The sequence below is a fragment of the Dipodomys ordii genome, unplaced genomic scaffold, assembly GCF_000151885.1.
Source record: "Dipodomys ordii isolate 6190 unplaced genomic scaffold, Dord_2.0 Scaffold1, whole genome shotgun sequence".
Lineage (NCBI taxonomy): Eukaryota > Metazoa > Chordata > Mammalia > Rodentia > Heteromyidae > Dipodomys > Dipodomys ordii.
This window is the reverse complement of record NW_012267217.1, coordinates 48,375,352-48,392,479: the sequence shown is the minus strand read 5'-3', so window position 1 is coordinate 48,392,479 and position 17,128 is coordinate 48,375,352. Positions and strand designations below refer to the sequence as shown.

General features: G+C 38.1%; 1 protein-coding gene across 2 annotated transcripts in view; it reads right to left on the bottom strand.

Annotated features, from left to right (window-relative positions):
• The window catches only part of Spag16 (sperm associated antigen 16), a 775,427-nt gene that overhangs the window by 444,321 nt on the left and 313,978 nt on the right, over positions 1–17,128 (bottom strand). For both annotated transcript variants that reach the window (XM_013028752.1, XM_013028820.1), the window contains one exon: positions 4,195–4,338. In XM_013028752.1, coding sequence (XP_012884206.1) covers positions 4,195–4,338 — 144 coding nt within the window. The remainder of the gene's footprint in view (positions 1–4,194; positions 4,339–17,128) is intronic.

Genomic DNA, 17,128 nt, shown 5'->3' with positions numbered 1-17,128 from the left:
ATTTGTAATGACTAGAAAATGTCTAGGATATTTTTAGCAGAGGAGCACAATGGCTCAATACTATATGATTTCTTAATTTGCTATTTTTCTCATTCAATGATAAGGCACAAAGCTATGAATTTATTCTGAAAATACTTTGAGTACTTTTGGATAAGTATTGTGGATCTGATGTTATACCAGCCAAGTAATAATAGCATTTAGATACTCTTTGACCAAATACTTATTGACATAATTTTAATAATTCAAGCTGTACTGTACATTTTTAGTTACTAAATTCTACACATTGCCTTCTTATTAAATCTAGGTCAAACTTATGATCTAAGTAGTTTTTACTCTGAGGAATTCATTTATACTGTTTGGGGGACAAGCCAATGGAAAAACCTCAAGCATGCATCCACTCTGTTTTATGATGAGTAGAATGCAATCTACAGTGCTATTAAGTACATTTATTACCTTATTAATTCCTCTGTTTCCAGTGTCATCTTACTTAGTATACAATCTCAAGATACTTTAATGTCTTTAACTCTAATTATGGTTTAGTATGACTATCCTCCTGTTTTCATAAGGTATTTTATGTACTTGGAGACCATATTATCTATGTCTTCCAATGGCAGTTATTTTTCCTGTCAATCCTTTTTTGCCTGACGTTAAAGTCAGTATGCTTGTTGTATTTATTGTTTATGTATTTGAGATGTCTGCTATCAGATGGAAACAGGACAACGAAGACTGATTTGGGCCACTAAGGTGTCAGATAGGAGTGACGTCAAAGTGTGGTTTACATCACTATTGATGAAAATACAATAGCTCTCGTCCAGCTACTGTCATGGTCAGAAACACCTCCTCCTGGAATACTCAGGTAGGGGCGATAATCAGTAAATGAACGGATCAAGAAGCTTTGGTATATATACACAATGGAATTCTATGGTTCCATCAGAAAGAATGACATTACCGCATTCTGAATGAAATGGAAAGATTTGGAAAAAAATCATATTAAGTGAAGTAAGCCAGATCCAAAGAAACATAGGCTCCATAGTTTCCCTCATTTGTAATAATTATATGTCTAGGACAGTCCAAACAGAGGATCACAGTAGCTCCATATCTATGTACATAAAACCATTTTATAGGGGCAGAGCACAGCAGATAAACAACAATAGTATATCCTCTCCATTAAGTCTTTTCTATGGGCAAGAGTTCTACCTGAATTGATATTTGAGTTCTGAAGAAGCTTTGATTGAGTTCACTAGCTACAGATTCAGTTCAGTTCCAGTACCATATTTAAATCAAAGTTATTTAAAGTTTGACTTTAAATTCTAGATGAATAGAAGAAATGTTATCCACTGTGAATGTAATATGCATGAATGTGTATATGTGTGTGTGTGTGTATGTGTCTGCAGTGCTCATTTCAATACATTAAGCATTAAAAATGTTTGAGATATAGAGTGAGCGAACTCTCCGAATGTATTGTCTGATTTTATCTATACCTCACATAAATAAAAATGAGCTTGTTTTGGTTAGAGTAGTCATCTATTCTCCTTCCTTAGGTCTACAAAAATAAAAGAACATTTATTATTCAGTACCCTTTACTTAATAATGCTTATGGTCAAATGTATTTTTCTCCTTGCTTTCATTGTATGCACTGCAAATATCCAAATAGAATAACAGCATTTTACAGCAATTTTGCCACAAGAAACTATTGAATGTAATTTCATATTATGAGAGAATAATGATGTATCACACCTCATTTTAATTTCAGTAACTGAGTGGGGAAACAGGAAGATTTATTATGAAGACCATTTCTGGTCAAGCACTAACGAGGAAAATTTCTGAGTCACTGGCTACCATGGTAACGAGACATTATCAAAATCTGATTAGCATGACCAGTGGCTACAGATGCAATAGGCTATACTTCTAATTGTGTTGTCTCTGCTTGCAAGATGAGCTTTATGTCTCTCAGAGGTGAGAGGGTGGCACAGCTCTGTTTATCAGAAATGTAACGTACCACATGCTCACAAATTAAGTTGAAATATCTAGTGGTGAGGATAAAGTTTGGGAAGCTTAATTTACACTCCAAGTTTGTATTTTAATGCTAATTAAAACAAACTTATTTGATAATTCTATATATAGCTTACAACATTAAGAAAAGTGATTTTATCTTTTTTCCTGTTGGTTTTAATGTATTTATAATGTACCATGTGGTAACAATGAGATGTACAAGACACTATGTTGAAAACTAACTTTACAATTTTGGGGGGAGGGGGAGGGAGGATTTGAGAGGTATAGAGGGAAGGGATGGTAGAGGCAAAACAAAGGAGGAGGTAACAATGGTCTATAGGAAATGTATTCATTACCTTACTCATGTAACTGTAATCTCTCTGTACAATATTTTTACAATAATATATATAAACACAAATACACTACTAGATGCAGAAAACAGATTTAAATAGATGCTTTACAAAAGAAGATAAAGAGGAATGGGGTAACGATGATTAAAAGCAAATGTCCTTACTTCCTTACCTATGTAACTGTCACCCCCAGATCATCGCCTTTTCAATTAAAATTAAAAAAAGAAAAGTGAGGAAAGGGGTAGTTTGGGAAGGATGGATGAGAATGATAAAAGGGATGATATTGATCAAGATGCATTTGTATTCATAAACTGCTGTGTTAAATGGCAATTCTGTACAACCACTTAAAGATAACAAAATTAAAAATAAGTAAAATGAAATGCACTCTTTGAAGTTCACTCTTATTACTAAAATTTTATGAATAAAGATATTTTTTAAAAATCATTTTACTTTATTATTATAGAGGTGATATATAGACAAGATTGTAATTACCTGAGTCAGGTCATGAGGACATTTCCTTCCTTACAGTGTCTTCTGTTCCCTCCCCCCGCCCAGTCCCTCCCTCCTGTCTACACCCACACATCGTTTACTTTCATCAATGTGCAGGGCACTCCACTGCTGCCCTTTTTCACACTTCCCCCCCCCCGTTCTGTCCCCTTCCCCACCCTCCCAAAGATATGCCAGTGAATACATCATATATAAGGCAAAGAAGGCCGAATCATCAAAAACTAAAAGCTAATATTATGTTTTTTGTTTGTTTCTTGGAGTTCATTTCAGTATGTATATTATTTTGTATAAATATGAAAAGGCACTTAGGCATTGTGCCTTTATGAGTCTCTGCTAAGAGTATCCTCTTTTGGTCTCACTGTGTGTATCTAGAATCCTGTATAATTTGTCATAGTCCAGTGCATTTTAGATCTAACTTGTTTGTCTCTGAGCTTGGCTTACCTCACTTAACAGGATATTTTTTAATCTAATTTGATTGACACTCATACCAAAGGTAAATCAAAGAAGAAGATATTTAGAGAAACAAAAATGGAGATGAATCAATAAGAAGCCCTCCTAAGAAGAAAACTTCCACGTGGAATAATGAAGAAACCACATCAAGAACTATGAGATGACAACAATGATGATTCCCCCGCAGAGTGAGAAAGGACACAAATCTGAGAGTGGTTAAAATGTGCCCAGTCCTAAAGAAAAACCACAGAAACTTCTCTCCCGTGGAGCTGTTGTGGCTGACCCAAAGCACTCATGGACAGAACTCTGTCTGCACAGAAGCAGTGGTTCTGGTATTCAGCAAAACATTTCCTTCTGTGTCCTCGGTCTTCAGGGGGCAAAGATTTATTGAATTCTGTACATGACAGAGCTCAATGTATTCAAAATTTTGTTCCCGTTCAGATCTTGAGTGCCATTGAATTTTTAAAGAAATTGATCACTGCTTTCTGATCCTTTTAAGTAGATAATTTAATTCTGAAAGGAAACTGTGCAATATGAAGAGAAACGTAGTAAACACTGGTATGCATTACTGAGCAGAAATCCGTGGGCTCCTGAGCATAAGGAAGCATTCATAATGCTGTCCGGAGAAGGTTAGTATCTTTGGGCCTCAGCCTGGGGACAAAATGTCACATGGATCAAATATCCAAAGCAATCAGCTTAAAGTCAGTGTGAGGAAAGTCAAAGGCACATTTTGTCTACACAGTTCCAAGTTCTATGGAGGGTTGTGCAGTTCCAGAGTAAGACAAAAACACTACATGATCTAAGTGTGCAGGGTCTCCACTAGGAAGCACGCACACTCCCCGAAGCAATTGGCTGCCAGGGGCCGGGGAAGGGAGGAAGGACAGTGTACACTGACCTGGGGTGGACGCAGCAGCCGGAAAGCCAGTCCGTGTGGCCGGAACCGGTGAGCAGCACGTTGCCCTTGGGTATGTTCACGAGCTTCCAGAGGCGATCCTCACTGCAGGAGATGAGCATGTCCTTGCAGGGGTGCATGAGGATGCTGCACGAGGAGAAGAAGGTGTGTTATGGAGGGGTAAGAACGAATGAGTAGCCTGTGAATCAATAAAGCGGCAAAGATGGTCTCATTTCCTGAAGGCAGAAGAGTGTGCATCCCGCTTGTCTAGAAGTTAGTGGTCATGGGCTCTGCCTCCCAGCTAAACCAATGAAGCTTGCCAACATCTGTCAATCGAAGCATCTTCACTGCTTGTAAAAGGAACCAGTTGTCATAGGGGTTCATGAATGTCTCCTGCTGGTTTTAAAACAATAATTCTGGTTCTTTTCGGGAAGAAAAGTTATGCTGATGATATTTTGTGTTAGGATATTTGGACCCGTGGGCCATGCTGAGTACAGAAAATCAGAATTCTTTTCAGATGACTATCTGTCTTAAATCAGGCATTATTCTGGAACAGAACATCATGAATCATAACTACGCTTTGGGAATTCTATAATAAATAGTATAAATGAAACATTAACTCCATGCTCCACTATCTACACAAAGCCATGAAGCTCAAATTCTGTGGGAACTTACTACTTAAACCAACTCCAGTCAATGCACAGCACACAAATTACATTAGTGAATTCAAGATGCATCGGCAATTCCCATTCTATAAAGGCGTAGAAGGAAATGAGAAGTTAGTATGTAAAATTAATGATTAACACATTAAGCACTCCTATTTGAACTGGACTCTAATCATTGTGGCTATTTAAATATTAGAATTAAGCCATTCTAAAAGCATGAGTCTACAAGGTTAATGCTTGATATTTTATCTTGGGCAGTGCTTTAATCTTTTTAATATAGAGCCTCATCTGTATCTTACCATGTAATGGGGACAAATGTGTCCAATGTCAAGCACCTATTAAAATGCCCTAAACATTAGCAACAACTGTTCAATTTCAGATTGGCTCTCTCTACTCAAAACATATTTGCATGCATAGATAATACAAAGAAACAATCAATGACTTAAAAAAATAGCAATCTCACATTCTATGAATGACTTTCTTATTTTCTTCTGCAACATGAACATTAGGAGATCAATTTCCCAGTGTAGTTCTGGTCCACACTTAGGTAACAACAAACTATTTTCCCCATTACCTATTTCTTCCATCAACACTATTAATCCCTCAAATTATGAGGTGAAACCTAATTTTTATGGGTTAGGCCCGTGTAGCTTTGGAAATAGGGTGGTGTCAGAGTCCAGCTCCGAATGTTGTAACCACTGTAAGGCCCTCTTTCAAGAGAAATGTTTCTGGTTGGCTTTTCAATTTTCTTTTTGTGCCACTCCTGGGGCTTAAACTCAGGGCCTAGGCACTGTCTCTAAGCTTTTGTGCTCAAGGCTAGCATTCTGCTTCCAGCTTTTTTGATAGTGAATTGGACACAAGCATCTCAGGGGCTTTCCTGCCTGAGCTGGTTTCGAACCACTATCCTCAGATCTCGGCCTCCTGAATAGCTAGAATTATAGGCATAAGCCACCTGTGCCCAGCTCTTTTATAAATATATATGTGTGTGTGTGTGTGTGTGTGTGTGTGTGTGTGTGTATTGCTGTGTAAAAAAGAAAACACAGTGGAAGGAAAATCATTCATTTTACAATTCATCATAATGTTGCTCTGTGACTTTCAGAAGGCCAATTCAAGAAAGAAATTTATTATAGCTGGGTAGAGGATACATTTATGGAACTTAATTAGAAGAAAAATATGATGAGAAGTAAAAAATGTCAGACTGAAATGAATTCTATATTCAAATACACACAAGAAGGCAGGACAAATCCTTGAAGCTACTGAGTATGATGTATGTTGGCTTGCAGCTTTCCTGGCAGACACACGCGCACCTGACTATGTGATATATTACCCTCTTTAAGCGAAGATAACTAAAATCATTGATGTCTTTACAAACTTTGAAAGATAAGTTTCCAAAATGATTTTTGTAAGAGAATCTATTTGTAGAAGGTAAGAAAAATATATAAACACGAACTCACTGAGGGTCAGTGATTTTATTCTGACTCTCCTCATCCCTTCCACATTGAGAACTTCTGGACTCTTGTATTCCACATTATGTGTGTTTATATTCATACATGTATATATTTGAGATATACAGGGCCCCCCTTTTCTGTGCAAAAGCACAAGAAGATGCATAAAACTACAGATAGTACTAAACTCTACTGTTACTATATTGTTCTTATGCATACACATCTGTGGTAGTTAAATTTAGAAATTAAGCTCAATAAGAGATTACCAAAAATAACTAGTGCTTAATTAGAACAATTACTATACTTGTTTGTTTAGGGTCTAAGAACTCACAAAGGTATTACCTTTTCGGTCTCAACTAAGCACTTAAGCATGCATAATGCTTTAACATTTTTAGGGGAAGGATGGCTTGGGATTGAATTCAGCCTCATGCTTGCTAGACACATACGCTACCAGTATGGCCCAGAGTCTTGTGGTCACAAAATTTGAGTATAACAACAAAACTGGAACAATTTTTCTTTTCCTTCTTCACAGCTTCTTGGCTACAAGATTTGTTCTTACCCTAGAGTTTAGCAATGCTTCTGGCACTACTTTTCCTGTTTAAATCAAGACCTTCAGCATCTGATAGATTCTGTTTGACACAACTGACCTTTGGGGACATTATTAAGTACAACAAGAGACCAGACCCTTGAACATGAGCACTATGGGTTGTGAGCATGAATCTGAATATGAAAACTCCTTGGTGACTCGTGAGCAGGGAGTATATACAGAGTGGATATGCTATAAAAGAGGGGGTGATTTCCGTCTGAGAGGAGCTGGGGCAGGACAGCACGGAACTATTCAGAACAGTGTATAATTTAAAAGTTATGAATTATTTCTGGAATCCCATTTTCTGTTTTTGAGCCTCAGTCGACCCCGGGTAACTGCAACCACAGAGGAGGGGACTACGTTTAAACTCATCCCCAAATGACGGTTTGCTGCTGATTCTGGATATATTTTTGTCAGGCACCAATAGTCTATTCTTCAAATCGTATTTCAGTTCATCCATGAAATAGTCTTTAAGTGAACAGAAATAATTTGAATTACAGAGGGGGAGGATTTAGTGGTTTCATAGCAATCAATAAATACCTGTTCTGAATAAATGCTGGCATTGAACAATTGTGCCATTGTTCTAAAGACCCCTGATGAAAAACTGTAGGTCCCATTTCAGATAACAGTGGGGCATGATCAACAGGAAGGATGCAGGACAAGCGCTGTGGACCAGGAGTCTTCCCTCAGATAGAATCAGCACTAGTAATAAAGGCAAAATGAGGCATTGTTGTCTGAAGTCATGCACTTTCCTTCAACATCATTATCCAATATGGATGATCATCTAATGTGGCCTCACAGTTAAATGTCCTCCACACCCTCTACCAAAGACAGGATTCTCACAGGTGAAATAAAAGCTCATGAGAGCAGGCATCTATATTTGTTTTGTTTGTTGAATGCTGCAGGTTCACGAGGGGCTGGCCCACAGAAGCAATCTGAGAAATGCTGTCAACCATATGACTAAAGAATCAATCCTGGGGCTACCAGAATTGTTATTTTAGGCTGAAATAAAATATCCCATGTTTTGATTATCTCAATAGATGCAGAAAAAGCATTTGACAAGATTCAACACCCTTTATGATAAAAAGCTCTGGAAAAACTAGGAATCCATGGAATATTCCTCAATATAATAAAGGCTGCTCATGGCAAACCCATAGCCAGCATTGTACTTAATGGCGAAATTCTAAAGCCATGAGACAAGGATGTCCACTTTCTCCACTTCTCTTTAATTTAGTATTAGAATGCCTAGCTACAGGAATAAGACAAGATGCAAACATAAAGGGGATCCAAATTGGGAAAGCTGGAGAAAAACTCTCCCTCTTTGCAGATGACATGATTGTGTATTTAAAGAATCCCATGGACTCCACTCCGAAATTACTTGAGCTGATACTAAACTTTGGCAAAGTAGCAGAGTATAAAATTAACCCTCAAAAATCTAACCCCTGTTTTCACTGTTTTTGATGTTGGTATAATTTATGGAGGGGAAGGAAAAAAACAAATTGTTTAAATACGGATACAGGTGGACCCACTGCACCAATGAGATGTACAAGATATTATGTCAAAAATGAACTTTACAAGTTTGGCACAGAGGTGGGGGGTCGGGGGGGGCGATGGGAAGGGATAAGAAGGGGAAACAAAAGAGGAGGCAACAATGCTTGATAAGAACTGCACTCATTACCTCGCCCATGTAATTGTAACACCTCTGTACGGTATTTTCACAATGAAAAAAATTCAATAGCTTCTCTGTATGTCAACAATGAGAAGAGTGCAGCTGAAATTAGGAAAGCAACTTATTTTGTAATAGCCCTACAAAAAATAAAATACCTAGGAGTTAACTTAAGAAGTGAAGGGCCTCTATGATGAAAACTTTAAAACCTGAAAAAGGAAATCAAAACAGAACTTAGGAAGTGGAAAAACCTGCCATGCTCCTGGATTGGGAGGATTAGCATCGTGAAATTGGCAATACTTCCCAAGGCTATCTACAAAGTCAATGCGATACCTATCAATATTCCAATGTCATTCTTCAATGAAATAGAAGAATTCATATGGAACAATAAAAGACCCCGAATAGCAAAAATGATCCTTAGCAGAAAGAACAGTGCTGGAGGAATATTAATACCAAATTTCAAACTCTACTACAAAGTCAAAACAGCTTGCTATTGGCACAAGAACAGGCCTGAGGACCAATGGAATAGAACTGAAGACCCAGAACTGAACTCATAGACCTAAAAAAAATAGGAAAAAAAACCCTAAAGCTAGGTCCTTATATATCACCCTGCACTAAAATCAACTCCAAATGGATCAAAGATCTCGGAGTCAAAGCACACACCCTGAAAACATTACAGGACAAAATAGTAGAAACTCGAGGGCTCCTTGGCACAGGAAGAAATTTTCTTAATTGAGACCCAGAAACACAACAAATCAAAGAAAGGTTGGACAAATGGGATTGCATGAAATTGCAGAGCTTCTGCATGGCAAAAGACATAGCTAGCAAGATCAATAGAAAGCCCACGGATTGGGTGATAAGCCTCACTAGCCATACAACAGACAAGGGTCTCATATCGAAAATATGGTTAGAACTCAAAAAATTAAATCCCCCAACAACAAATCCTAAAAAAAAATACAACTGCCCAATAAATAAGTGGGCTAAAAACTTAAAAAGAGACTTCTCTGAAGAGGAAATAAGAATGGCCAATAGACAAATGAAGAAATGTTCAACCTCTCTAGCCATAAAAGAAATGCAAATAAAAATAACATTGAGATACCACCTCACCCCAGTTAGAATGGCTATAATCAAGAACTCTAATAACAACAGATGCTGGAGAGGATGTGGACAGAAGGGAACCTTACTGCATTGTTGGTGGGAGTAAACTTGTTCAGCCACTTTGGAAAGTAGTATGGAGTTTCCTCAAAAGACTCCACATAGAGCTCCCCTATGACCCAGCAATCTCTTTGGGCCATTTATCCAAATAATCACAAACAAGACCATACTAAAGCTACCAGCACAACTATGTTTATTGCAGCATTATTTACCATAGCTAAGATATGGAACCAACCCAGATGCCCCTCAGTAGATGAATGGTTCAAGAAAATGTGATACATACATACATATATATATATATATATATATATAATGAATTCTATTCCTCCATCAGAAAGAATGACATTGCCCCATTTGTTAGGAAATGTAAAGACTTGGAAAAAAAATATATTGAGTGAAGTAATCTAGGTCCAAAAAACATAGGTTCCATGATTTCCCTTATTTGCAATAGCTAGTACATGTGTAGGACAAGCATAAAAGGTCAAAAACTATGTACATGTGACCATATGATGTTAAGCGAAATGAACCCCAATATAGGGACACAAGTGGTTTTTTCTTTCTTGCTATTGTTTTTAATGTATTTAAAATGTACTATGTGAATTTTTGTTTCTTTGGTATGTTCCTCCCCCCAGTATAACCCCTGTTTTCACTGTATTTGATGTCAGTGCCCTGCATCTTGTATATGCATTTTTCTAATTTGGGGGGGAGGGAAAAAACAAAATGCTTAAATTAAGGGATACAGGTTGACCCATTGTAACAATGAGATGTACAAGACACTATGTTGTTGGAAATGAACTCTACAATTTCAAGAGCGGGAGGCTGGGAGGGAAGAGTTGAGGAGGGGGTGGAAGGAGATAGTACAGGAAAAACAAAGAAGGGGGTAACAATGCAGGATAGGAAATGGACTCATTACCTTACTCATGTAACTGTAACCCCTATGTACAGGTGTCTTTACAGTAAAAACATATATTAAAAAATTCCATGTTCAGAAATACATAAATTACTTAACCTCACATTTGGTAATGGCTAGATACTGAATTTGACTGTAGGATTGTGTGGTTTTGAAACCCACTATTTTCTTTCCTTCTATTTTGAATGGATCTTTTATAGTTTCTATGCAAATGTGTGTTGTTAATAATATTTTTACAGCATTTTCACATTCTTATTGCCAGTTAATGTGTAAATTATTATTGAACCAGAGCTAAAGGATGTCAGTGAATATATCAGAGCTGGGTACCACCACATTCAAAATCTTAAAAAGAATAGGGGACCCTACTACTCTTTGTACTTAACATGCGCTGATGCTGAAGGAGAAACCAAGTTATTCCCATCCTTCCTATAGTCTTACGTGAGCTTCTGGAAACATCAAGTGCCAGCTGCACTTCAAATCATTAATTTATATTCAATAAACTTTATTTCCTTCATTTACGTAAAACTTTATTTGCAAAAGCAGGTGGTAAGCCAGATTTGGCCTGTGGGCCCACAAATTGCTGGTTCCTATTTCCAGAGCATTCCTGTGAAAAATGGAGTAAGCTCGTGTTGAGCATGGGTCTAGAGTAAAGCTAGAGTTTTAATCTGTGCAGTATTTAATACCCATGTGTTTTTAGATAAGCTTCTTTACCAGTCTGTACCTCAGCCCTTCATCTGTAATGTAAGACTACTTACAGTACTGATATCATAGACTTGTGAGAACAAATAAAGTGGGACATGCTGAAGAACTACAGCAGTGCTGTACAGCTAACAGAAAATTGGCAATCGTGTTTGTGCAGATACACGAGAGTCCATGCGGCTAGCCTGCCTAGACTTGAGGAAGCTCTTGCCTTAGTTATTCTTGCCTTATTTATTAACTGATTATATCTCAGCCCCAGTTCTTTCATTTCTGAAAAGGGGTGATGTAAAACTAACTCACAAGACTGTGAGAAAAGATCAGTTGGCATACATGAAGTGGTTAGGATAACTGTCTGGATATGGTCAGCTTGCTATGAATGGGAAGTTCTCTGCCCAAAATGCATCCACTCTGTGTAACAACTTTAAAAGGGAACTTGAGGAAATTTTGAACTTGTTTCTTGCCTATAAGTTTTCTGATGTACACGGAGGGAAACAGGACACCAGGCACACGTTCACTTCTGTTTCTCCCTTCACGTAACATAGCACAGAGACCTCTGCTGTGCCCTGGTCATGACAATGAGGAGAGCAGGATCCTCTCCCCAAATTCTGTCCACAAATAGATGTCCCTTTTATAGCCACGGAATGACTTTCACCCTCACAGATGTCTTCCCAAAGTTTTAATTAATAAGAATAAGCTCCCACTTAAAATTTTCCTGGCACCTGTTCTAAGTGCCACAAAGTCATTTTACTTTAAGCCCTCAGCTTCCTTTAACTTACTATTAATTATAATTACAAGATGTGAAGACAAAGGCCTTGTCACTTCATTCCTAAGTTAATCAGCTTGTGAGCTGGGTGAGAATAGTACATGAAAACATCTTAGCGATTCCAAAAAGGAAAATGTGGGTGGCTGCTAGGCCTGCGTCTTACTCAGTCATGTCCCAAAGAAGTATCTAGAAAATGTTTTTGTTAAACAATATGTGCCAGGCAGGTTACATAAAATATTATGTTATAACAGGGACTTTTTTTCCACCTCGGCTGTTAGGACACATTCTTTATAAGAGATCATGTGATACATACTTCAAAATCTCTGCTCTAGAGTTTCATGGCAGTATTCCACAGGAGAATTTGGAGGGAATGTGTGTAGGTGTACAACAAACACTATTCATTATCAGTTGCATGGTTAAAACTTTTCAAAAGGGAAGAATATACATCAAAAAAAAGAGATTGTCACCAGAAAGTCTATTTAGAGCCCTTGTCTTCTCTTTACTCTAGTGAGAACTTTAAATGTTCCTTCACTTCAGTTCACACACTCTACTTAGAGCCAGCACTGGAGTCTTGCGGAGTAGGCTGGAAGTATATCAATATTAGAATGTGCTAGGTGAATAATAAGTGACCATTTACCTAACTCTCCTTAGGACAATGTACACCCAAATATTACACAGGTTTTTATCTGACCTGTTAGGAGAAATATATCTGAGAGTCACCTATTGTTCAGCTAATGCTGGATTTGCATCAGAGGTTTACAAAGCACTGGATCAGGCATAGAGCAAAGTGATGGGGCAATGATTTGAGGGAGAAAGTTCTTTGGGATGAAACGCTTGTGATACTGTAGGGAATACCAGAATGACCTGGACAAAGCATGTTTAGTATGATCTCAGGGCAGTCAACGTCAGACACAGGTGACTGCACAAAGTACTAAAGCTGAGAGCAGTTGGTAGGTAGAAGAAGCAGGCAAGTCATAGTGACTACAGAGGCAAACAAAGATGACCATAGTGAGTAGAAGAGTGGGAGAAGGAGCTGCTTCAAGGCTGAGGAAGGAAGACGGCGATTGGTCCTAAGACCATTTCATCACTTAAGCTGGTGCTGAAGTTGGATATTGTATGAGTGTTTTTGTAGGGTTTTTTGTTTTGTTTTTGTTTTGTGGTTGTTTTGTTTTGGTCGGTCGTGGGGCTTGAACTCTGGGCCTGGGTGCTGTCCCTGAGCTCTTCAGCTCAAGGTTAGTGCTCTACAGCTTGAGCCACAGTGCCACTTCCAGTTTTCTGGATAAGAGTCTCACTTTCCTGCCTGGACTGGCTTTGAACTGCGATCCTCAGATCTCAGTCTCTTGAGTAGTTAGGATTGCAGGCGTGAGCCACCAGTACCCAGCTTGGGAGTGTGTTTTGTAATGGTTCCTGTGTTGAGGGAAGGTAGCAGCAATGTCAAAGGGGGTGGAACTTTTAAGTATTGGAATCTGATAGGAACAATTTAGGTGGTTGAGGGTGCTATACTTAGAAAGGTTTATGCTATGTCTTGCTGAGAGTGGGCTGTTGTAAAGGATGAGCCTAAGGCTTCCTGACTTACCATGTGTATCTTCTGTGTGTTTCTCACCATGTATTTTGTCCACATGTGTTCCCACCACTATGATGCCATCTGCCATAAAACCCTAGTCAGAGATGAACAGTAGCCAACACCACACTTTCAATTGTTAGAACGCTAAGGTAATGAAACCTCTTTTCTCTATGCATTACCCAGCCTCAAGTGTTTTCTTATAGCAAAGGAAAGTAGAACTAAGTGAGTGAGAGGTATGTAAAGGTGCTGTGTGAAAAACTGCTAAGTGAAAAGTAGGAAGGGGAAGAAAGGACATTATCTGGGAGTGTACATTAAGCAACCTAAGATAATACCTGTACATTTATTCAGCTGAGAGCTCCATATTGTTATGACAGACGCCATTTTAGCATATCTATATTTCTACCACTATCTTTAGGAAGAGTAAGACCACCATTTCCTCATCATTAAAGAATATTAAATTGCTGCTCTGCTTAAAGTGCCAAGGAAAATGCAACAGAAGTCATAAGACAAATGTGCTCATAAAGCACAAAAAGTAGGTATCTGTCAAAATAAGATATCGAGTCTCATTCACTTTTAGAAGACAGCTAAGAAAATGTAAACAATGAATTCTTAACATTTTCTTGGCATTGAAAACATTTTAAATTGTGACATAAATTGCATTCAAAGTAGAATATAGTTTATATTTCTGTGATATAGAAAAATAACACTTTAATTCTTATTAAATAGGTAGAATGTTTTTATAATTTAAGGAATAATAAAAGTTAGGTCTCCTCCTCCCATTCTTCCTCCTTTTCCTTCTCTTCCTCCTCTTTCTTTTCTTTCTTTCTTTTTTTTGTCCGTCATGGGGCTTGAACTCTGGGCCTGAGTGCTGTCCCTCAGCTCTTCAGCTCAAGGCGAGCACTCTACCACTTGAGCCACAGCGCCACTTCCTTCCTCCTTTGTCTCATTGTTTAATATTCTTCCACTCTTACATGTATAGCAGTAAATTTGGGGGCAGGGACAAGGACACCTGGTGTCCTCCTACATTGCTACCTAACTTGTACACAGTGGTGACAAAAAGGTAGACTCAGAATCCAAGCAATGACTTACACCTAATAGCAAAGTCTATAAGCATGGCTTTCCCCCAACCCTGTTACACAATTGTATATTCCTGTCTCGTGGGGGTAATATAGAATGGCTTCCAATTTGGCAAGTCCAAAAGCCAGGCTTTTCCTCATTATCTCCCTAATTCTTAACACTAGAGGCTGGTGCTTCTGTTAGCTTGTTCTTCTGCTTCACCACATTTGAAGAATGTGTTATCATTTATCCTGGGTCCTTCACTTCCTTCTTGCAACAACTGAATAAAGCAATATGACATGTTAAACCTGATTAGGTGGGATTTGAGCTAAGTATAAAACCTCAAAATATGGCATGTTCCCCACTAATTTTCTCTGCCAGGGTAAGACATAAAGCCTACAAAACAACAACAACAACAACAACAACAACAACAAAACTCTGTCCTTCTTCCTTAAAGAAGCTCATTCTAGATAGGAGGATGCAGGATGCTTCACAGAGGATGCAGGAAGAACGAGACATCCATGCTGGTTTCCCCTCTCTGCCCCTCACATTTCTACAAGGCTCATTGTCCATTCTGTACTAAATAAAATTTTTAAATAGACGGTTTGGGATTGGGCATGGTGACATCTACCTGTAGTTCCAGTACAACGGAGACTTAAGTAAAGAATCGTGAATTCTAGGCCAGCCTGGGCTAGGTAGTGAGAAAAAGAAAACAAAATTAAATGGTAGTTTCCTCTTGTTTTCTGAGTCTCCATTTCTGAAGCTACCACATAAATTTGTTATGTTCTATTCTTCCTAATCTTTCTTTCATTGTGTGAGTGTTGACTGTGATTCTTCACTTGGGGGAAGAGATCTATCACACCTTTCACTATAAGTTGTTGACCATTGTGATATACCAAAAAAAAATACTGTATTAAAATGCACACATCGAACTAAAGGAAATTATAAACCTCTCAGTCAGGTGAAGTCAGACACCATAATTTTGGTAAGTGGAATAGGAAAGATCAATGAATCAGGTTAACAATTTCCAGATTTATGAAAATGTCTCTTGGCATCTTCATGCCACCATAGCAGCTGAACATTTTATGCTGCATAGTTTTATACACACTGTGCTTCATGTTATGAAACTGCTGTAGTTCTTTATGGCTTAACAAGTTTGAGAAGTTATAGAACACATTTATATTCTTAAGAAATCCATTTCAATAATAAAGTTTATTTGGTTATTTCATGTTTCAGCAATTTACAAGAATTCTGTGCTGTTATGAATATAAAAATTTCCATTTCACATCCCCTTTACTGTATTAGTGACACAGAATTGATTTTTTTAAGCTAAAGTCAACTTTCCTCATAGTGAGAGTTCTATGATGACAAATCTTTTATCTATGGAGATATTTAGAAATATAGGCTTTGGGCTGGGAAGGTTGCTCAATGGTAGAGTGCTTGCCTTGCATGCATGAGGTCATGGGTTTGATTCCTCAGCACCACACAAGCAGGAAAAGTCGGAAGTGGCACTGTGGCTCAAGTGGTAGAGTGCTAGCCTTGAGCTGAAGAGCTGAGGGACAGTGCCCAGGCCCAGAGTTCAGGCCCCATGATCGACATAAATAAAAATAAAAATAAATTAAAAAAATAAGCTTCATGTCATCCAGGAGGAATAGAAAGACTTACAAACTAAGAAGTGGAATTGATTTGAATTTACTTATAGCACTAGATAGTTATCTGAAATTTAGTGCAGTTTATCAGATACCATCAAGCCAGTGTGACAATCACAAGAAGGTTAAATATTGACAACAGTTTGAGTATCTACTTTATAAATAAGCTATAGTAAAACTTAATTATTTGTGGTTGAAGTATTATTTATTATTGAAGTAGCTTGATTAATTACAGCACCTTATTTATTTATTTTTGTGGTCATGGAAGCTTGAACTCTGGGCCTGGACACTGTCCCTCAGCTCTTCAGCTCAAAGCTAGCGCTCTACCACTTGAACCACAGCGCCACTTCCAGCTTTTTCTGCTTATGTGGTGCTGAGGAATTGAACCTAGGGCCTCATGCATGCAAGGCAAGCACTCCACCACTAAGCCACCTTCCCAGCCTGAAAGTAACAAGTTTTAATGATATGTTTTGGTCTCAACTTCTAGAGTAGAAATGTGCTGAGACCTGAAGGAAGTTTCTATCCCACCTTGAGACTTATATATACCACAGCCGCAAGGGTTGGTGGGCACCAGCAGGAGGATCTAAGCTCCAAGCTGGGTACTCAGTGTGTGCAATTCATAGTGGGGGTTGGGTACATTCAAACACGTCATGGACTCAATGCTTATAAAGTTTCCAGGGAAAGAGAGAGAAAATAGAATGGGTGAGGCAAATAGGAATAAGAACTGAGATTGTAAAAATACCTCAGCAAAGCTGTTTAAAACAACAATAATATAGACA